Genomic DNA, 23,727 nt, shown 5'->3' with positions numbered 1-23,727 from the left:
TAATGTCTGCAACAAGGACTGCGACTATGATGAAAACAACGGGTGATCGAAGGTTCAAGCCCTTCTAGATCACGCGAGGAAGGCCTGCCTAAAAATTCCGAGGTCACATGCACCTGCGCCGACGAACAAGTGATCCCCTTTACGGGAAGAGCGGAATCACGTCAATATTCTCGAGGGAAGTAAAAGCCGACATGGCCGTAGAACTTTGTGCTTGCCGACACAAACGGTAGGGTGTTGGACTCCGAAATTTATCAGGGCGCCACAACACCTATTCCTACAGGCGACAAAGATCTCGGAATTGGTGGAAGGATCGTGATGCGTCTTGCGGGCAAAATACCTTGTGGGCAGAACTCCATCATGTGCTTCGACAGTTTTTTTACGTCAGCGCCATTAATCAAGCGTCTTGTGGAAGAAGGAGTTTGGTCATGATACCGTCATGCAAAACAGAATCAACGCAAGCCTAAATTCCGACAAAGCTTCATGCTGAAGCCTTACAAAAATAGATTCAGACAGTATATAGACTATCTAAAAATGGGTTTAGACAGTCTATAGACGGTCTAAATCTATTTTTGTAAGGAAAGGCCGCGGTTCGAGCCAAGGGAAGGTGCGAGCTGATGGAAAAAAATTATACCATCTCCTGCTAAAGGGAACCATGTGGGGATGCGAAGCAGCGCATGGGTCGACTTAAAGTTCCGTTCATCACGGGCACCTTGCCCGATGTTAACGCGTCCTTGCAAGTGGAGTACACCATGAATTCACTGTAGTTGCTGTTGCTCGTCCCGAACTCTTGTTGGAGCACGCCAGGCGGGGTCATCGCGTGTCTGCAGAATCTCGTTCCCCGACGCCATCACGTCATTGCTAAGAGAGTGTAAGGGGGATAAGCCACAGCGTCTTGCCCAGCCCCTTACACAGCCAGCGCGTTCTGACTAGGGTACAACGCGTTGATCATCGCGCGTCTGCAGAATCTCGTTCCCCGACGCCATCACATGATTTCTGAGAGAGTGTAAGGGGGAGAGGCCACAGCGTCTTACCCAGCCCCTTACACAGGCTCGAACGCGCTAGCGCGTGCCAGCACACATGGTTCCCTTTAGTGGGAGTTGAGAGGTCGGTCGCCTATGGAAGGACGAACACAGCCCCGAGCAAAAGCTGCTTCGCATCTAAAATCGTGGTCGTCAAATGGATGGACGCGAGATCCGTTGCACTGCTGTCTTCGTGTTGCGGAACAGAACCAGTGGACACCACAACGCGATACGACAAGAAGCAAAAAAAAAAAATATGTTGCAGTGGAAAGGCTAGCAAGTGTCCATTTGTAAAACAAACACACGGGAGGCGTCGACCTGAACGACTTCCTTGTTAGTCTGTACCGCGTCAAATTAAGAAGAAGAAATGGTCTGTAAGGGCCATTTTTCACTTCAGTGATACTACCTTAGTCAACAGCTGGCTCAAGTACAAGGAATTGCAAAAAGGAAGGCTGCAAGAAGAGCCAAGTACCTTGCAAATGCAATAGCGGAAGCTCTGATCAAAGGTTCGCAGGAAAGAAAACGTCGTGGAAGGCCTTCTACAAGTAAACTGATCCTACCGCTTACCATTATAGAGCTGCCATGCAAATCCCCGGCCCTGACATCCGTTTCGACCAGGAAGGCCATTGGCCAGATTCGCAAGTAATGGCGAACTCGCCCAAGTGCCGGCTGTCAGAATGCAAGTCGATGTCTCTGGTTCAGTGTTCTAAATGCAAGGTTTTTCTGTGTCTAAAAACGGGCAAAAACTGCTTTCGGGACTTTCTCAACCAATGAGGCCTTGCTGCTTGTAAAAGTCACGGAAACTACGCAAAGATTAATCGCTCCGGCGAAAGTAAACGTGATTATCAAAAACGAACATGGACGTTCAGTGATCCATGCGAAGCTTTTCCTCGTTTTCTCCGGTCAAAACAAACCGTTGGTCTGTATTCAGAGACAAGTAACCTTTTAAGAGGACCAAAAGCAACGTTCTTTCAAGAAATAAATTCGAATGTGTGCGCCCACAAGCGTAACAAATCATATGTCCAGTACACTGGACATGGTTCTCCCGTGAAAACCATTGTACTAACGACTGTATTTTTTCGTGCTTTTCAATAGCCTCCTAACTATAAAAGACCACTGAAGTTTCTTTTCTACCCTGCGAAAAATTCGGGACGGAAAGGAATAAGAGAGGTGCGCGCAGGGCCCGACTTTGCGTGTTCTTGGGGTCGCGGTAACCATAAGCTTACGGCGCACTCCAGCTACCCGTTGCCTTTCTTTACATCACAAAACGTGACGTGTTGCGTCGAAGTGGACTCCCGCTTTCGGGCACAGTACAGCGCAACCGATGCTCGCTGCCACACTTCATATATAATATTATCTGGGGTTTAACGTCCTAAAACGACGATATGATTATGAGGGACGCCGTAGTGGAGGGCTCCGGAAATTTCGACCACCTGGAGTTCTTTAACGTGCACCTAAATATAAGTACAAGGGCCTCAAACATTTTCGCCTCCATAGAAAATGCAGCCGCCGTGGCCGGGATTTAATCCCGCGACCTTCGGGACTTGAGTGCCTCGATGTGCGCGCCACCGTTTAGAGTGGAATCAGCTTTTGAAACGGCAGGTGCCACCTCCTCGGTCTTGGCAGCAGCGTGGCCGCCATTTTGAATCCCCCACCCGGTCACTTGTGCGTGCCGCGCGTGGTGTTAGGTCGGTGCTCGTTTCCCTCCAGTTTTATGCGCTCGCTACCGTTACCATGGCCGGGTGTTGCGTGCTGCAGAGCACCAATCATTCCAGGAACGCTGGAAGCTGCATCGTTTTCCAAGAGACTCGAAAAGAAAGCTTCTTTGAACAGTAAAAATCAAACATGACAAGTGGCGTCCGACGAACCCATCATCCATTTCCAGCGTAAGTTTCCAGCCGGTATAGGCTTCCAAAGCAACGTGGAGCGGCGCCACTGCTCTTATCGCAACTGGGAATGTCCACGGCGCGTCTCCTTTCGCCACAACACTGCCGCCTCCGCTTCCGCGCACACGCATAGCTCTCGGATTGCATCTGTGGTGCGTCACAATGTAACCATTGCTGACTAGCAGTGCTCGGGCCGAATGAGGAGCGCATGCACGCACGTGTCCTAGCCGCCGCCGCTGCCAAGTCTGGCGACAAACCGCCTTCGCCAGCAGCATCGATCCCCAGCAACGCATAGCTCGGGTTCCCTATTTCCAAGCCTGGGTTCCCTATTTCGAATGGACATGCCAGCAAAACTTGTGCCGGCGTCACCCTTGCGTAAGAAATGGGCACACTGATATCAACTGTCTGCTTAAAGGATTTTGGTTCACGTGTGCATGAATACTGCATCTCACTTCGTAAACATTCTTACTGCACTTGGTTGGTCCCGTATGTACCTTTCATTTTTGCTTTCGCTATTTTTGGTGATGTGAACTCTATCATGGAATATATATTACACGTGTTTGTATGCAGATGATATCCTTCTTTTTTTCTAATAATAATTATTTGTGAGAATTTACGTCCCAAAACCACGATAAGATAATGAGAGACGCCGTAGTGGAGAGCTCCGGAATTTGCGACCATCTGTTGTTCTTTAACGTGCACCTAAATCTAAGTACATGGGCCTCTGTCATTTCGCCTCCATCCATATTGGGCCGCTGCGCCAGGAATTTGATCCCGTGACCTTCGGGTTAGCAGTCAAGCACCATAACCACTAGAAAACCACGGCGGGTTCCTGTTTTCTATATTCCTTTTCGTGGTTTAAGTACGCATTTTGTGCTGTCTGATGCCCATGTATGTATGTGTGCTGTTAAATCTCTTATTATTCGCTGCTTCTGTGTTTCAACGTTACCCTTTCGTCCTGTCCTAAATCAACAAGCCGTTCTTTTTTTTAAACATGCACGATCACCGTGAAGCGACTAGTGGCAGTCCTCAGTAAATTCTGCCATGGAGCTCTTTATTTGTGTAATTGCTTCTGTCAGCGCAGTATTAATGCGCACAAATAAATGACGTTCACTGGATATTACTAGGGGAACGGCAGGCGTTTAGACACACATACACAAATTCAGTATTTAAATTCTTTCAGCAAGCATAATTCATTAATTTAGTAATAACGTAAGCCATGAATGATGATACAGGAGTGCGCATACAAACAGTACTCGCGAAGCGTCTATATAATGAAGACGCATGAAAACAAGAAGACGGGGCAGCATTGTGTACAGTAGACACGCTATGCCAGTAAAAAAATACACGAAACAAAGTCAAGTTGTACAATGAGTACCTCATGGAAAACCAGTTAAGACAATAAAAACTCACAGATTCCGTTATGCACCAACTTAAAACGACTCGAAGGCGAAAGCCATCTTAGTTTTTTGCGCACCTAGCGTGGCTTTGCATTGCCTCCAAGATCGGAGGCACCTCACCTGGTCTTGCACTGCCTCCGTGATCTGCCCACTTTTGACCAAGCTACGATGTCATGTGATAACGGCATCATGTGACGTCACGCAGAAATTTATGACGTCATCACAAGGGTATTTTTGTAATCCCTCGTCCCCGATGCCGCTGTACGCTGACGCCGTAGACGCGTGACGCCGACGGTGAAATTTCGCGTTTGATGAGGCATTTAAGGCTCTCGTCTTAAAAAAAAAACGCCCGCCTCGGTGTTATAGTGGTTACGGTGCTCGGCTGCTGACCCGAAAGTCGCGGATTCGATCCCGGCCGCGGTGGTCGCAATTCGGTGGAGGCGAAATGCTAGAGGCCCGTGTACTGTGCGATATCAGTGTAGGTTAAAGGGGTCCTGCACCCTCAATTACGCATGTTGTTTTTATCGGCCTTTTGCTTTCTATGGGTCTTGATGACTGCTGTGGCACCAACGAAAGCGGCGAGAACGAAGCGTTTGATATTTTAATTTGCTTCCGAAATGGGTTTCCGCGCCGATTGCAGCGTCGTACAACAACTTCTGTTACAGGAGGTGAGGTAGCGGGCGTGACTTATGCTGTTCGTTTTAATTGGTGGGAAATAAATAATATATAGTGCACGCTTGAGACACAATCAGTATGTGGAATTTTCTCATTTTAATGTGTTTAATGCTCGTTACAGCTGCGAAAAGGACACCAATTTGTGCATCGATTTTAACTTATCGGAAACTGCGACACAGATGGCGCTGCCGAACGGCCTACGCAAGGCGCAGCCGGCGCAGCCTTCATCAATACACTGTGCTTTGCATTTCTGCCTTACACAGATTTTCCATGTGCACGAGATGTCTATGTGTGTTTGCGTACCTACCATCAACTGCTGATGTCGTCTTTGGTATTTGTCACCTGCCAGCATTGTGTTGAGTAAACTTGATTGTGTGCACGTTCCTCATGGTTCGATATAAGTGCGCGGTAACCGGCTGCGCAAGCAGCAGCGAAACTGGGGGACTCTCGTTTCATTCTTTTCTCATACATTGATACAGTCATCTGCTAACTTGTGCGGCACAGAAGCCGCCAAAAGGAGCGGCGCCCGCTTGCGACTAGAAGGCCACCATGTGCTGCGGGGTTCCGGTATGGCAAAATGTAAGTCGCGTTTTGATTGGAAGCAGACAAAACTCCAGTGACACGTCACTGGGCGAGTGAAATACGAAAGGGTACGCCAATTTCTGTCGTCTGCTTTTATTTTGATTTTGTAAGTTCAATAACTTCCGTTTCCGTGCGTCTATCTCCAAAATTATTTTTGCATTCATCTCAGGAAGATACAAGGAACACGTTCCGATGTAAAAATCGGAGGGTAAAATATGGGTGCAGGGCCCCTTTAAAGGCCAACTCCGGCGATTTTTCGAGGTCGATGGATCTCAGTGAAATTCGCTGGGTACGTTTCTTTGCACGTTTCCGTCATTTATGCCAAATTACAGGCTTGAGACATGCGCAGATTGTTTGCAAATGAATTTTAAAGGCTGTCTGCAAACGCCCTCCTGGCTTCCCACAATTATTGGCAACATTGCGTCTGTGACGTCAGTGTTGGCAAGGCGGCGGAAGTGACACAGCCGAGGGCACCGCTAACTTCGGCGCTTAGGCCAAGGTATATGTAAACTGGTAGCGTAACTTCCGTAGAAGTCCATACGTTCAGAAAATGGCTGCTCATCAGCTGCTCATGGGGCTTGGCGCCATCTGTGTGAGGAGGGAACACTTCCGGCGGAACAAAAAATAAAGCGGATGTGACGCAATATCCGGTAAAAAAGTGACGTCATTTTGTTGGCACTAGCGCGAAATTTGACCTCAAAATATTTTTCCTAGGCCCCTGATCACTAAGGACTCGCGCTACAGCGAGCCGGCAAGCCCTTGGCGAATGCGCTTGAAGCCAACGCTAGCTAAACTAGTATCGACCCGTGAATAAACAGCCGTGTTTAAGTGTACCGTCGTGGAATTCGCCTTGGTTTTACCAGGAAACTTTATTCTCTGAGCTTTTATTCTGCGTTCGTGTGATCTTCCACAGCGTGAATAACGTAGGCAGCAGCGTACATCTCATATTTGCAGCGTTGCTTATTTGCTTCGCACATGCGCAGGGGACTTAAAGAGCGCATTGCATGCGTGCTTCAGTTCTAACGAGAAGAAATGACGCCTGGTCACGCCAAAATAATGATATTTCAGTTTTATTCAATGGTCACAATAAAGCAATTTAACACACCCTACACAATGAGCAACAAATGTCATAAGTACAAAAGGTGCGTACACTACGTGCACTATGTTTTGCCTTTTGTTCCGATAAATTAACCTTACGTGTAACGTATCAAGACATGCGAATTGTAGCGATCGTAGCGCGACAGATAACTTAGCGATCTGCTCACCGATAACCGGAAATATAGTAGGCACCGCATGTTCACGAAGGAAACCGGGCAGCAGGAATACTGATCCATGAAAATCCAGCAAGCACACTACTCCGAACCGTTGCCCCGGTGTCTTATCTAGAAGAGAGGGCTCGCCAGGCGTACGCGTGTTGCTATTGCATCCTTGGAACACCACATCGTTTCCGCTAGTACCGAGGAAAGCGTTCGGCGTGAAATGTTAGCCGCCTCGTGCCGTTGTCCGTTGAACACGGTAGCCAACACGTTCACCAATGATGAAACGCACATCGCAACTTCGCGCACACAAAAATCAAATTCTCACCACAATAATTCACAGCACGCATGCAAGTGCGAAACACCAGCACACCTGAGGGGGTGTGTCGCCGCAGGACGAACTTTACGCGCGCCTTTCCGAACACTACAAGGACTGCGTCGCAGAGCAATGGCATGTGTCATTCTTTAGAGGGCGCTAATAAAAAGATTTTTGATAATGCATATACATTTTCATGAATTCTTTGTACACTGGATCTAAATAAATGTTATTCTGAAATAAATCTCGGTCATAAAATATAAATATTATTTTGTTGTTGAATGAAATTAGGTTTTTTGTTATTAGTGTTTGTTCCCACCACACCTAGTCGCGCTTCAATCGCTACTCCCATAACTCCCCATGCTGATGTCGCTGACAATAGGATCTGAACCGCTTTTCGCCCGAAGCTTCGCGACCTATTTGGATAGACCTTGCTTAGGCCGCTACAGCGAGCGTCTGCTGTGCACAAGGCGACAGACAGCGTTGGTTTGGCCGGCGCTTCGCTGGTCGTCCCGGCTGTCACAGTTTTCATACTCCGCGCCGGCGTGACCGGCATGCCTTGCACGACTTCCGGTTCGTTCGTAACAACGTCTACGTCATACGTAGACAGTATACTCGGTTGGGTTTCGGTTTCGGTGTTGCGCTTTTTTGCTTATTTAAAATTATTCTCCAATTTGCCGAGTATTTCTGCTATCAGGCCCGTAACAGGAGCGTCTCAGGAACAGAAAAGCACCATTACTTTGACATGGCCAAAAAATCGCCGGAGTTGGCCTTTAAAGGACACCAGATAGTCAAAATTCATGGAGCCCTCCACTACGTGCCTTATATTCATATCGTGGTTTTGACATGTAAAACACCAGATAATATTGTTAATATAAGAGACAAACAACGCAGTGGATCTGCCGCACAAAATGCAAAACAGTGTTGAAAACACCTAATAACATGTGCATGCAATTGGGCATGCAAAAAAGAAAGCTCCAGATAAGAAAAAGATACTGCAGATACAAAAAAAAAGAAAACGCACAGATACTGCGCGTATGCAAAGTTTTATGGCATACTACACAAACACGTATTCATCGTTTTGATAAGGACTCAAGGTGAAACTCGAGTGCCGATAGAAAAATGCGGCCACAAATTGTGAGCAAGAAATGTCAGCAATAATAATGATAAAGAAGCTTTCATTTCATATTAGCAGGCTGTTTGAACCTACTGCGCCCTGGGCCCTTTATCTTGTGTACAATATGATGTCATTTATGTTAAACGTGTGTAGTAAATTGTTTGTAAACTTGGCAAAATAAACCACCTTAATCGCGCTTAGGTAGCTTCGCAACACTAAAATGTGTGTGTTGACATCATCATCATCATCCTCATTTATTTACCCTTAAGGGCCCCTCATGGGGCCCTTAAGGGTAAATAAATGAGGATGATGGGGCCCTTAAGAGTAAATTCATATACTGTTGCTGCTGCTGACATGTATATATAAATATTGAAACGATTATTTGTGTGTTTCGAATACAGATTTTATGAAAAAATTAAGTAAGGCTTTAGACCTGACATTGTCGTTTCCGGTGTAACAACATAACGGAGTGTACGTCTACATCTAGCGCATGACATATGCACAGACCGTCAGCTTACACTAATTACATGCTCCCCTAATAAACACTTAGGCAACAACAGCACTAAAAACTGCCCAAGCTTCAAAAAACAAAACAAAGAAAAATGCTCGCTAGCGTGCACTTATTTCCGGCCGTATTCGTGCACCGCAGGCGCGTTGTGTAGTGCGTTTCACATGCTGCCTGGCTGCGGCGGGAGGCGCAATGGCGGCCTTCGTAGCAGACGACGCGGCTGTCCTCACATTCAGCGGAGCGCGCGGACATCAAGGCACCCTATTCGGGACAGCATTCGAGCGCCATAACCACTAGACCACCTTGGCGGGGCTCGCTGCCACACTTCATAGCCAGGTATAGTGTACACTCTAAGGCAAAATTACCCGAAAGTAACGGAGCCCAATAGGCGCGCGCGATGAACGGATAGACCGTTGAGGAGCAACCAGTTAGTCTGCAAAGGGATGAACCGCGCGGGAGATGCAGACCGTGTGCAGAGATAACATGACTGTGTGACGAATATAAATTACAGGTGATAACATGAAAATAATGACATGGATGCCATGAACGGCATGATTTACATGCCACGCTTCGCTAGCTTACTGGTTAAGTCTTGCTGGTTATATCGTTACTAAGTCGTGCTGGTTATATCGTTATATAAGTTACTGGTTATATCGTGCAAATCATGAACGCCATGCCATGTAAAACATGCTTTACATGACATGGTCATACAGTCACGTAATGCAATACCAATTTTGGTGCATATCAAGCGAGCGGACCGGCCGCGAGTGCACCATGAGCATGGTATGTAAATCATGACTTACATGACATATGCGTGCCATTATTTTCATGTTACCACCTGGTATTTTATGTTCGTCATAAAGTCACGTCACGCGATACCAATCAGTAGCAGTCAGTAGCGCTGATCGTTATATGTGAGCCCAAAGGCGCCAAGTTTACGACAAACATAACTACCGTATTTACTCGAATCTAGGCCGGCCCCGATTCTAAGCTCGCCCCTGAAATTTGCAAGGCAAGAAAAAAAAACTTAATCATTGTACTCGAAGCTATACTCGAATCTAAGCCGACACCCCACTTTCGCACATCGTTTTTCCGAATAAAAAACATCGGCTTAGATTCGAATAAGTACGGTAAGAGCTAACCGGCAATGTTATTGTGCATGAACCTTCTGCGACAACCCCGCGAAACAAGCTGCACTACTGCAGGGGAGACGCAAACATTCCTCGAAACAACATTCGCGAATTCTCAGTGAAACGCTTACCTCAGAAAGGCGGGAATCAGTCATGGGAACAAATTTTCCCCGCCGTATTCTGTGCAGGCACCTAGCCCGTCGGTTGGCATCCTGTTTTCCCACAGGGAATAGCAAAGAGGGCTTTGCCCGTTTCCCGGCGGTTGCTGCAGCCAAAAGCGCAGCACCCAGGCATTCTTCGATGCCTCGACAGGCTTGCTATGATGTGTCAAAACGATACGGGATGTCGAAATGTTCCTGCATGCTTTTCTGAGGCTATAAAAACAATCGCCCTCCAAAGCGCTGTGCGTCGGCGGCCGGGAGACACTCGCGAGGCGAGCGAGCTGGACCATTTATGTGGCGAAGCCGCCGAAAGGGCGCGGCGGCGAAGAGAAGACGAATGCAGTACTTTTCCCGTTACAGTGACTTTGTACGCTACCTAGCCTATTACGTCGCACTTTGCGAACTGCGTTAGGTTAGGATTAGTCCACGAGGCGCATCTGTACGACGTTTGCTCTTGCTGTCGGGCAACGTTTAAGGAAAGTAGCTGCGCCTCACATCGCTGCCTCGCAAGGAGAAGGGCTACGTCACACGACGACGTTGACATTGCAGCAAGCTACCAACAATGCAGCAAGCTACCACCAAAACATGAAAACGAACCGTCGATAAAAATTAACGGCAAAATACGGCCGCTGCCTCGCTCTCCGCGTGAGATGGGGCTGTAAAGAAGGTAGTCTATAACATGCATTCCTTGAAGTACGCGCCGATTAGAAGCATCAAGAGCAAATTGCAACCGAAGCGAGGGTCAGAGATGCTGCCATGTTGCCGGATATCGTCATGCTCACTTCCGGGCGACAAGCGATTTTTTCTGGTTTTCCAGAAACCCGCGAAGCGACAAGCGACGGCGATGGATGGCCCTCCGCGACAGCAAATCATGTCGCTCGTCGCCGTCGCTCTGAAATCGCGTGCATGCGGTTGGGCCTTAAACCACGGCCGCACTTTCCGATCGCGGGCCACACGCCACCATTTCGCCGACCGCCGCTGCCGCGCGCAGTGCATTGTGGTCTAACGCCAGCCGCATGGAGCGCGTGAAATAGGAACGTGCTCTATCTCCGTGCCGGCCACGCAGAGCGCGCCGAATGTCGCCGGGCGCGCCAGCCAACCGCGTCGCGCGTGGTCGCGCGTGCACGCTACGCCGGGCTATATCTAGGCCTAAACGGTTCGCGGTGCATTCGTATGGGTCTCGCGCTGTTTCGTTTCGCTGTAAATGTTTCGAGCCACTGCCGGCTGACACACTCGCTTTCATTCTGTTCATTTTGACTCGTTAAAATGCTTTCGCGAAGTGCATTCAGCTGACTTCAGGGGAACGAAGGGACCGTGGAGGCTTTCACCGGATGACACTCGTTTCAAGCCCGAGAATATACGGACCGGTGAGTGAAAGCCCATTGCTTCAGTTTTTTTTTTTTTACCAATGGCTTTGTGTGAGTGTCACACGAAGGCGACGCACAGCAATATTCAATTTTTCAACGTCATAGTCTGTCGATCAGAAAACGTGCGTTCCTTGCGGCGTGGCTTCACGTGGGAGCGAGTTGCCTAGTTTATCGTTCGCTTCACATTAACCAGGCCGCTGCAATAAAGAAAAGCAACTGCATCACCAACGCCTCGCATGTATCTTCATAACTAGCCCGTATATCAGCGCAAAAAGATACGACTTATAGTTTGCCGCAGTCGCATTTGAGAAGCCAGGTTTAGAGGTGTCATTTCTCCTGTTGTCAGTTCAGGTTATTTTTACTACAGATTTAGTGCAACAAGAGCTTCACATAATTATGAATGTACTTTCACTTTAGTGTGATAAAGAAACAGTCACTATAATCAGGAATATTTTTGTTTTTGTTTTTTTATCGGCCATAGCCTCCTGGCCTGACAAGAAAACAGCTGTGTGCAATGAGCAAGGCACCTGTTACGTGACATGCCTGTAAAGAAGCTAGCCCGAGTGACACAACATGCATATTAAGGTATGTTTACATATATATATATATATATAAGAAACCGCTATTTTAAATGCGACGCATTTCTAGGCGAACTTCTGCGACTTTGAGCGTATCTATCTATCTATCTATCTATCTATCTATCTATCTATCTATCTATCTATCTATCTATCTATCTATCTATCTATCTATCTATCTATCTATCTATCTATCTATCTATCTATCTATCTATTTATCTATCTATCTATCTATCTACCAAGCAGCCTACGACTTTGTGCTCTCGTGGCCGTTTCGTTAATGGTATGTATACCGAAATTGGTATGACATAACATGACTGTATGACGAAGATAAATGACAGGCCATAACATGAAAATCATGACATGCATGTCATGAGTGGCATGATTTACATGCCACGGTGTTGGTGTTCTTGCGGCCGTTTCGTTAATTTCATATGTACCAGAATTGGTATGACGTGTGCATGACAGACATAAGTGACAGGTCCTATCATGCAAATCATGACACGCATGTCATGCACAGCGTGATGTACATGACATGGTCTCCGGGCGCTCGCCAGCGGCGCTCGACCAGCGAAGCGATATTGTTAGAACGATAGAACGTGCGATCACGGCCACCATCCACGCCTTTCGGCTAACTCCTCCTGTACTTCACCGGGACCTTACGAAAGGCATCGTTGTTCGACGAATTTTTCGATTCTTCGACGTTGCGAAAAGCATACATGTGCAGTCTTTTCGATATTCATGTTTCGATCGTGCTGATCGAACCTGTAACATCCGAGTGAAGTGAATTACACACGACTACAGTCTGAGCATGGCTGTGACACAAGCGCTACCGAATCCTAGTGTTCGTTGAAGAAGTAACTCCGCCTTCCTGACTGCGGAAGTAATGACGATGGCGTAATGTGTTTGGAAACCATCACCAGGTGAAACATGCGGTCCCGTGCAGCAGCGACGGCGCTACTCGCTAGCGTCCTGTTACTACGGCAAATCCGTCAGGCAGGCTCGGTACGTATTACCTCGGAGTGCCGTTCAGTTCGTAGTACGTCAATACTAGTTCATGCTGTTTTAGATGTGAGCATTTTATAGAGGAGTTCAATCCGGTGGTGGTGCTGGTGTGCGGCGTGGCCACCCATACTGCGCATGCGCAAACCCTCTCCACTTCCCCTCTCCAATTCATCTCTCCACATCTATCCCCCTCCCCTCCCCCTCTCCCATATCCCCCTATCCCCTTTCGCCCTCACCACTCCCCCTCTGAAACGCGGGCTCTACATGCCGAAATACTGCTTCGCATCGCCTCATGGTCCCCTTTAGCGGGAGATGGTGTGATTTTTCTGTAGCCCGCAGAGGATTTCGCAAAGCATTGTTTATGCACGGTAACGGAGCTGAAATCTAACCTTTCACGCAGCAGCTAATAATTAGGTGGCGAGCACTTAGCACTTTCTATGATTTGGGAAAGCATTTTGGTCACATATACATTTCAGCGCAGCTCATGACTTCATCCGGTGACAGTGGCACGGGCCGTACGTCTTCACGACCTATCTGATCCTGTGTTAACAAAGGGTTGACCCTCCTCCGGGCGCCACCTTGAATCGCACAGCGCGTGGGCACAGCGCGTGGGCACAGTTCGTGGGCATTGCGCATGACCGCGCTTAAAGTGCATCTCGTGAAAAGATATCCGACAGGAATAATATATGATGTTGACAAGCCTCTTATTACAAAACATAGTAATCGGTTTGCTACTTGGGGTACCGCTGTTGACTTGTCGACTTGTCGGTCGTATATGACCCTCTGCTATATGGCCATCTCGTCAACGATCAGGGAGCAGAACGCTTCTTGTTCAACAGTGAGACCCTTGAATTCGATGCACAGCCGCTCCTTTATCAACGAAGTGACGCCGATTCCACCTGTTAAATGGCCTACGTATTTCTGGAGCGTTGAGCGACAAGGGAGCTGAAAGATATTTCTGGACCTTGCATGCTCATAACTTTTGTTGAAGCATGCCTTCCAAATTACACATTCCCTTAGAATGACGTCACGGTAGTGGGGCTTCTTCGTCGAGAAACTGCGAACTTGGTTTCTAACGAACTCGGCAGTCTTGTCACCTTGCGCAGCACCGTTGAGCACCTTCATAAAACAGGCAATGTCCGTGTTATTTTCATAAAACTGCGCGCGCTCCTCAGCCTCATCCACTTTTTCTTGAAGAGCCTGCAGTGCTCCTTTCATACGAGCGATCTTCGCTTGGAAGCAGCGCATTTTTTTTAGCTTCTGTCAGTTTAACAAGGTTGAATGTAGTTTGACGTGATGCATCTGAAAAATGATGCCAGTTCCACACACGTTTCATTACCTAGTTCAAAGTTGTTGGGCGTCGTGGCTTCAGTGCTGTCACTTGACGAGCCGTTTTGGCTAATGACAAAACGGCTATTTTGAAGCAGCATTGCCCGAGCACTCGGTACGCGACTGCGCAGTATCGGCTTCTATTTCAGAGCGTGGCCGCTTCTTCCTCGGAGCAGGCGTGCTCCTCGTGCTCATGTAGCTTGGATAACCGGGGAACACTGTCGGCACCCCGTTGGCAAAATTATAAGCAGAGGGGCGCGATACAACAGTACACAAAAGGAAAAGAATGGACACGGGACGACGCGCTACTAGCAACTGAAAATGTTTTTATTCAGGAAAGACATATTTATCCCCCGTGCAATCATATCAACCCCAACGAGTCAACAAACAAAAAAACTAAAACCTTGCGCTCAGCATGCCTACGTCGAGTGACGTTCTAGAAAGGCTATCTCCCCTTCTTGCAAACTGATAGAGGGGTGACTTGCAATCCAGCCCCTCCCTCTGGATAACGAAGGCCTCTACTATCTCCCTCTGAACCAACACCAACTCGCCCAACTTTTTACCTCACTGGGCAAAATTATCCGCAACTACTCGGTCTTCCTGTAGTCCTGCTCCGTAGAGTGCAAGGCGCACACCAGGAACCTGTCATTAGGCTGCCATGCTGTTCCCTTCCCACCGGGTCCTTCACGGGAAATGTTTTGCAGCCATGCTGCCCTGCGTTCTGCGTTACTGGGAAACTCGTGGTAGCGTATTTGCGGGTCCTTCGATGCATTAGTGGAACATAACGGCACACAACAGTTACGCGGCATTTTGCCTAGCGTATAAAATATCACACATGCGCAAACTGTCTTGAGTGACACTCAGTGCGAGCGATTCATGTGGAGAAAAACAACCACTACCTCGACCTACCCGCTGAACGCGCGCTCCTTCCCGCCCGCGCGTCGCGTGGAGCCCTCTCCTACTACTGGCGCCCTCCTAGCGAAATGCGGCGACACCTGTCAACTCCGCTTCCCCGCTCTCTCCCTGGGTCTCCCATTGCCTGCGCCGCAACGCGGCAGGCCGCACCCTGTGTTTTTCACCGAGCGGCCGTGAAATTGTCGGCTTCCTCACGCTGGCGCGCAAGCAGCTCGGCGCCTTTCGTGGCGGCGGCTCCGCGTTCGCTCGCCCTTCTTCGCTGGCGGCTGCGGCGGCTGAAGAGCTTGCTCGAGCTGTACGACGCCGCTCGCAGAAAACTCGCCGGCTCGTTGGCGGCACGGTGGTTGGCGGCGCCTCGGCATGATGGCTGCGGCTGCCGCACTTGAACTGTTGCGCTATGTGGCTTGAAATGCGTCTTTGATGATGTATGGCATCACGGTGAAATTATTTACAGGCCATAATTTAGACGTGTGTTTTTATTTCACCTTGCTCGTATTTGCCATGTGCGTGGGTCGTCATGCTCTCTGTGACATGTCGCTGACAATTTGCAACATTTTTGTGCTTTGGAGGGGTGAATTTATTTGCATGCCATATTTTAGACGTGTGTCTTAGTTCACCTTGCACGTATTTGCAATTGTATTTGCAATTTGCGTGTCACGTGTGACTAACTATTTGCAGTAATGTTGCGCTTTGCAGGATGCAGCCGTTGTCCACAACGAGCAGAATGCTGTGTGCGCTGGCGCGTACAATGCCTGTCCTCTATCGCTTCCGTTGGAACAGCTTCACAAAAAGGACTGTACGAGATATGACAACGCGGCTGGACCTGAATTGCACATTTTGCAGTGAATTCAATGAAACAAAGCAGAAACTTCGTATGTATAGAGAAAAATAAAATGTTTCATTGTTGAATTTCGCCTTTCGTTGTCGCGTTCACTGCGAAAGCAGTGACAGACGTATGACTAAATATTTTTTCGCGTGGTCTTTTCCGCGGCATTTGTTGCTAACCGCGGAAAGAAACGCGCCAAAAAATGTATTAAGCCTTGCGGAGAGTACCTGCAGAAAATCATCCCTGGGGATAAAAAGTTCATCCGAATGGAGTATTTGAGTGGACCGACTGTTCTTCCGGCGATGTGCAACTGCCAGGACTAACGGTCGGTAAGGTGTAAATGTGAGGACCAAATGTTAGCCCGTTGAGGTTATCTGAGTGGAGTAACAGTTGCCCGATAAAGTGTAAATGTGAGGAATAAATGTTAGTCCATAGAGGTGATCTGTGGGCACTAACAGTTGACCGGTAAGGTGTAAATGTGAAGACTAAATGTTAGTCCATTGAGGTGATCTGTGGGGACTAACGGTTAGACCCGGTACCGTTAGTCTTGAAAGGGATTAATGGTTGTGACAGCCCCATTTGTCCCCAAAGGTACGAACCACACAACATTTTGCCTTATAGCGTAGGGGGCGCGAAAAGGAAGTGAGCGTTAGGAGGAGTGATGTGAGGGTCGGGAGGAGGGGAGAGGTTGAACCATAGCATAGCCCTGTGTAGTAACTATAGCAATGGGGGGAAAGAGAAGTGAGCATCAGGAGGAGAGAAAGAAGGGGAGGACGCCACTGCATCACAATTTAAGCTTTCCTTTCCCGCCATGGACGTCGAGCAGGCCGCACGTTTGGAACGCCAGCGTCGCCGGACGGCCGGCGAATCACTGCTTGCACTTCGTACGGCTTTCACGCGGAGTGCAACTGTGTAGGTTTTTACCCAGTTTAGTCCAGAACCACACAGAATACGTGGTTCAGTTCTCTTCATGTTTGGCGGAAGGCGTGAGTATGAGGCTTTCGAAAGATTTAATCAGAAAATTATTGCTCTTTCTTTTTATATGCGCAGCACGTCAAAGAGAAGTACAACCTCGATGTAGACGGAGCGCTGGATTCGCTGAAAGTGAGTTGTACTACATAGAAAGAACCTCGCACAGGCGTCTGCTTGTGCAGTCGTTTGCTGAGTTGTGTCACCACGGACTTGAGATAACGGCGCGGTTTCGAAGCCCTCCCACGCCTAGCCGTGAGTGGCTGAGCCGTGTGCGCGGAAAGGGGGATCCTGGGGTTCGAGCCAATGCCTAGTAACCCGACCTTCAAGGGCCCCTAGCGGAGTCTACACAACCCTTTGGTCCCGGCTTCACGGTGACCTACCAAGGTGAAATCAGCACGTGGCAGCCGCTTTTTCGTCGTACAATGTTTTTTAAACAGTCTGCTTGTACTGTCATTACCGTCCATCGCAGTTACCGACCGCCTGTCCAAGCGATCTCTGTGCACAAATGAGCCTTTGGTAACTCGTTCAACTTACATCTCAGGGCACTAAAAGAGCTGAGGATTTGACAGCGGTCACGTGGCATATATTATATTTTGCGATTCTTAAGTACAGGCCGAAAAAAGAAACATGGCAGTCATCTTAGCCTGCATGAAATATTTTGATATTTCTTAACAAGCGCTATAACTTCTGTAATGCAGGTTTTTAGCTAGCTTTACTGTTTTATAAGTTGTAACGATTAACAATACTTAGATAGGAGGCTAAAATATAACTGGTTGTCGTTGTGTACCTACTATATCTGACAGATTCAAGAGCTTTCTTTCAAACGTTTATGCATATTGGCCGGAGTGTACTAAACTTGTGAATAGGGTACCGCTCTCGATCTTCTGTCTCTCGGGGACCGGAAGTTTGTTTGAAGTGTATAAAGTTGAAGTTCATTAAAATGCTGCGCCACTGATTTTGGTAAATTGTTGGCCGCGTCCGCACTATGCCCGTTTAATGTAACGTTGGTTGCCATTTATTTTAGAAAGTGCCTCTTTGCCATTCAAAGATATGCTAGACAACGTTGCGGAGACCAGCTTATTTTATTAACCGACCAACTTAATGATATTAGCCTATCCAGAGAGGAAACTGGAAAGCGTAGAGAAGAAACAAATTCTGGAGGACAGGCCCGTAGCCAAGGGGGGTGACCTAAGGGCCCGGACCCCCTCCCTGAAATTTAGATCGAGGGGGTATTTTACCGAAAATAAATAATACAAATAGGTGTCTTTCTCGAATAGTCAAAGCCTCCAGCAAGTGCTCCCCTTCCCCCAAAAAAGAATTCCTGGCTACGGGCCTGGGAGGAGACCCTAAGTTTTAACTGCCGTGTCCGGTAGGGGTACCTCGAACGTCGCCGTTCGCGCGCCCTGGTGCATTCCTTTAGTTGACTTCGTGTTTCGCGCGTTGCCGTAGCGGATCTCGGAGGCCACGTCGACAGAAGCGCGTAGGTGAGATACCCTCCGGCAGATGCCGCAACCGCGCCAGCTGCTCGCAATCTTTCAGTGAAGTCAATCAATTGATATTTAATACTTATCCTGACAATAAACAGGCACTCACCTTAAGTAGTTTCATGCTCCGATATCTTCTATATCCAGTATAACGCTTAACGTACTTAGTTGGGCTAAGTGGTTCTGCATGACCACGTTGGGATGCGCTTTGAAAACGAGGACCTAGGTGAGACGCTGTGTGTGTCTCGTCTCTCTCTGTCATCTCGTCTTCGAAGCGCAAGCCCATCATCGTCGTAAACCTTAGCTCGAACCAGAACCATCGGTTACTATGTTTAGAGCAGATTTTAGTAGTATTCTTAAAACCGGAAGTAAGTCCTCGTTCAGGTATGCCTCGAGAAACAAGGGTGTCACTCGGTGCTCGAACCACTAGAAATGGTTAATCAAAGAACAACGCAAAAACTCATGCTATGAACTATGCCTGGAATAACTTGATGAACACAGCAGAAAGCTTCCTTATACCCCGAACACAATACGAAGGTAGTTGACATACCGCAGAGGTTCAATGCAGTCGAAATAGTAGTCACAAACGCGGCGCGACACGCTGCCTCAAACCACGAACTGAATGAGTACGAGGCACGCATATAGCTGAGTTTTCACGACGTTTGCGCATCAAAGAATACTTTTTTGATAAGCCAGATTCAAAAAATACAAACAATGAGTTTTACGACCCCTAAGCACTTGAACACCGTATACGGAAAAATCCCAAGAATTAGATCAATACATAAAACTAGTCGCAAGGGAATTTCTGAGCACGCTAGACAGAGTCACTAGCGAAAGAACTTATCGACAATACGTTTTGAAGCAACTCGCCGACAGAAAGAACATTGTTATCAAACCCGAGGACAAAAAGAGTAGTACCGTCATCTGGCCTATGCAAAAAAACAAAAACGAGGCTATCAAGCAAGTGAGCGGCAACACTCTTCATAAAAAACTAACTTTTGCCTCAAATCATCAATACGTACAGTAAGAATATACGACATATGATAACGGATTTTATAGCCTGGGAATTAGTCACATACGCCACTGTAAGAAAAAATCTCCGAGGTGGGAGTAAAATGCTTGTCCTCTAGCAAAACCCCCATTGGGACTTTTTTATACTCCGGACTTTCTAAATAAAGCCTTTACTCCGGCTGGCCGCAGCAGGGGCGTAGCCAGAAATTTTTTTCGGGGGGGGGGTTCAACTATACATTATGTATGTTCGTGCGTGCGTTTGTATGTGCGCTGTATATATACGCAAGCAAAACTGAAAAATTTCGGGGGGGGGGTTTGAACCCCCCCAACCCCCCCCACCCTGGCTACGCCCCTGGGCCGCAGTAATTGCGTGGCGCCTTCGGACTATTTTTTGCTGTTCTTCAACTCCGGCTGGCGGGAGTTCTTGCGTAGAGTCTTCGAAGTATTTTTCGCTGTTCTTTCACTCTGGCTGGTCGGAGTTTCTTCGTGGCACCTCCGAAGCATTTCTTGCTGTTCTATCACTCAGCCCAGCCAGGGTGAAAGAAGTGCAAAAAATGGCTACATACTCCAAAAAAATGGCTAAATACTGCGAATGTGCCACGCACTCACTCCTGCTGGCCGGAGAGAGAGAAAATAAAACATTTATTGCAAACAAGTGGAGTCTCTAGTGGTTGGACCTCCTAGTCCGGAAGACCATTGGCTCTTGCCGCCGTCCGGGCTCGGTCGACCAGTGCTTGTTGCTGCCCTGGGTCAGAGCTGGACAGGGTCGCCTCCCACTCGACTAATGTAGGATTATGTTTGGCCGATATATTAGGATTCTCTTGGCACTCCCAGACCATGTGGAATAAGGTGGCCGTCTGGGGACAAAATTTACATTGCGGATTGTACGCCGAGGGATCTATTTTGGACAATATATAAGGATTTGGAAAAGATAATGATTGTAATCGTCTCCACGCGACCTGCGTTGCCTTATCTAACTTAGGATCAGGTGGGGGTAGAGTGCGTCTACTCAGCCTAATGTGTTGCAGGATATCGGTATAGGAAAGGAGGGGCTGGGCTGCTGGCCGGAGTGAGTGCGTGGCACCTTCAGAGTATTTTTCGCTGTTCTTTCACTTCGAATATCCGGAGTTTTCTCTTGGCACCTCCGGAGTATATTACGAATTTCCTTACTCCGTGCGGACGGAATTTCAGTAGATGCATCGGGCGCATTTTTTTCTTTGGTGCGCTATTACAGTTTCTGTATGCAGATTTTTTCACGCGTTGGTTACATGCAGCAATTCTCATGCATACACGGCGGAGTCACTGTGTATTTTGTTCCCACAGAGCTCTGGCAGATGAACTTCAAGAGAACACTTGAGTTCTTATTAATTTATTCACAATAGGCTGCAGTTTTCTGTTGATGATCCAGCATTGAGCCAAAAATTACAAGAGGAAACAAAGATGGAAAAGCCATCAAAAACACAGCGCCAGTCAAATCACGCGAAATCAACAGCACTCAAAGTTTAAGCGCAGCTTGTCGAAATGAAGCCCAGATTGCTGCAAAAGGGTGCACAACAAACGAAGGAAGCGTAGTCGCCGGGAACCATCCACGGAGGACCATGCATGAGATCCGTTGACGATAGGGTTCAGCTGATTGCTTCCTGTATATTTTAGGGAAAAAGTAGTACATGAGAATTATAAAACATGCCACAGACACGAAAACTGAGGACACTGAAGCCACAGCTACTCATTAAATCCCATACAGGGTGCCAGTTCATAAGAACACCCAGGTTTTCACAGCATAGTGAACACTAAAATTAACGACAAAGTTTGACAGAGCAGAGCTAATTCAACGTACCAAACAAAGAAGACAATATCACAAAGAAGTCAATATCCAGAAGCAGATCCCATGTAATCTTGTGCCAGCCAGCCGCACTGTGATACAAACACACCACCGCGCCGCAAACAAAGTGCAAAACGCGCCAAACTTTTCCATACAATATTACATCGATACCTGTACTGCTCAATCTTTCAAACCATTTTTTTCACTAAAATAATCGAATTTCAGTACTCTTGACAGTATCCAGAATGCCTCTCGTGATGAACTTGCTAATTTTATAAAATATTATTACTGATTATTACAGTTGCATTATATTAAAATAAATCAAATAAAAAAAATCAAATCTTTATTTCAGTTTGTACATACAAACTAGGAATGGCGAGAAAAAAGCAGCGAATTTTACGCCGCTTGACGAGCCTGGCCATCCTTACATGTCAGCAGTAGGCACAAAGCAGAAACAACCACTGTACAGAGAGTTCGTGTAAGTGCAGTTGCAAAAAAAAACGAATAAAAGCTAAATAAAAAAAATAATAATATTGACAAAAAGACCTATGTGTCATAATTGGCAACAGTACTGTGAGTGTAAAACAATAACAAATTGATACAATGTATGAAGACATGAAAACATTTGATATTACGTTGGCACAGATTGCCGAATAATGCTCTTGCGAATGGCAGAACGAGACATAGTATTTAGGCAGTCATAAAATGAGGTATTTAAGAACTTTGGCACAGTATAACTCAACATAGAAAAACCATAATTTGTTCTACACTTTGGTAATACGTAACTACATTGTACTCTGGTGTCATATGATGAGTGGCGAAACGCAAGTGGAACAATTTTAGAAAAAAAGGAATCATTTGTTCTTGTTATTGTTTTATAAAAACATGCAAATCTGTAGTCGAATAATTTGTTTACAGGTACAATATTATATTGCAGGAAGATATGCTTAGTGGGCGAATCATAGGACCCATTTACAATTGCGCGGAGCATTTTCTTTTGCAGGGTTTGTAGTTTTAGTATGTTTGACAACGTTGTATTGCCCCAGACTAGCAGGCAATAGCTTATGTGGGAATAAAAGAAAGCATAGTACAAAGTAAGCTTAGTTTTGGTTGGAAAAATATATCTGTTACGCGAAGTGATTCCTGTGATTCTAGAGAGTGTTGAAGAAAGATTATTAACATGTGCATCCCATGACATTGTATTACTGAACGTTATTCCTAATGATTTAAAGTGTTCTACGTACTCGATCACAGTGTCGCCTAAGTATAAGGAGGGCCGTAGAAATACTTGTTTTCTTTTAGGAAGGATATGTGCTTATCGTCCTACTTCCCGCATATTAGGCGCTTTAAGTTTGTATGCTTACGGCCGCTCCATGGAAGATCAAGATTATGTACACGTAATGATAGACCTCGTCCTGGTAAGGTGAAATGAACTTTATTTGGTCCTGGAGAACACCGATCAGAGATCCCCCGAAGGGGGGACCGCCGCAGTTGCTGGCCGCACCCTCGCCGGTACTGGAAGAGCGTGGCACCTCCGCCCGTTCGCAGGCCTCCTGGACTGCTGACAGCTGGACTGAGAGCTCGCGGCATTTAGGAGCTCCTCCCAGTCCTGTTGTGAGCTGAACTCTGCGCTAAGTAACGCCGGGCTCTGCCAGAGCATGTGATCGAGTGTGCAACTATCCGCCCCACAGCTAGGGCGTCCTGGATCAGTGCCTTCAGCAAAGTGACTAAACATGCTGCGAGACGGGAAGGAACCTGCCTGCAGCATCCGGAGAGCTGGTGACTGTGACCTAGTAACTTCGAATGCGGGAGGGGTATCTCCGCCTTGGCAGTTGATAGTGACACGTAACTTCATGGAAGTTGCCAAGTGGATCCCCAAAGCTTTCCGCGAACCCGCCTCCGACCCGCCCGGGCCGCCGCGGCACGGGATTTCTCGCGCATGGTTATGGGCAAGTACGTTGACGTTGGGAACTGTTGGACGAACCGCTGAGCCCATGTGGGCACGGAAGCAGGTAATTGTGTGAAAGCCCTCTACACCCTTCGAACTGAGAATAGCGGCAGCCTCTCTTGAGATCACCTGCGAAGCGAAGGCCTGGACGGCAGCCCTGGAGTAAGTGAATATCTTAGGACGCGAAGGGTCCTTCATCGCTAGAGCTATCGCTACCTGCTCTGCTACGGAGCCAGACACCTTCCTGACGGAAGCTGAGTTGAGTACGCGACCGCGATGATCAACAACCACGGCCGCACCTTCACATGGTGTATATTAATATCGAAAGCGGACAAAATATACCCTTTATTTATACTAACCAGACCAAAAACATCTTTTTACCAATTAGGTTTACTTATAACACTTAATAACTCTTTATTGAAT

The 23,727-nt window shown here is 47.4% G+C and overlaps 1 protein-coding gene across 1 annotated transcript; it reads right to left on the bottom strand.

The window, feature by feature from the left end:
- Positions 1–21,842: 21,842 nt before the first annotated feature.
- Positions 21,843–22,611, bottom strand: LOC125758108 (uncharacterized). Its single transcript, XM_049414885.1, has one exon. It carries the CDS (start codon positions 22,552–22,554, stop codon positions 21,988–21,990), a length of 567 nt encoding a protein of 188 aa, XP_049270842.1. The 5' UTR covers positions 22,555–22,611; the 3' UTR covers positions 21,843–21,987.
- Between the last annotated feature and the right edge of the window lie 1,116 nt (positions 22,612–23,727).

The sequence above is a fragment of the Rhipicephalus sanguineus genome, chromosome 4 (genome assembly GCF_013339695.2).
Source record: "Rhipicephalus sanguineus isolate Rsan-2018 chromosome 4, BIME_Rsan_1.4, whole genome shotgun sequence".
Classification (NCBI taxonomy): Eukaryota; Metazoa; Arthropoda; class Arachnida; order Ixodida; family Ixodidae; genus Rhipicephalus; species Rhipicephalus sanguineus.
The sequence above is the reverse complement of the archived record's forward strand: the minus strand, read 5'-3'. Positions and strand labels throughout refer to the sequence as shown.

What these genes read in the sequence shown, in the direction of transcription:
- LOC125758108 (XM_049414885.1), bottom strand. Translation starts at nt 22,554, where the DNA reads ATGTCATGGGATGCACATGTTAATAATCTTTCTTCAACACTCTCTAGA.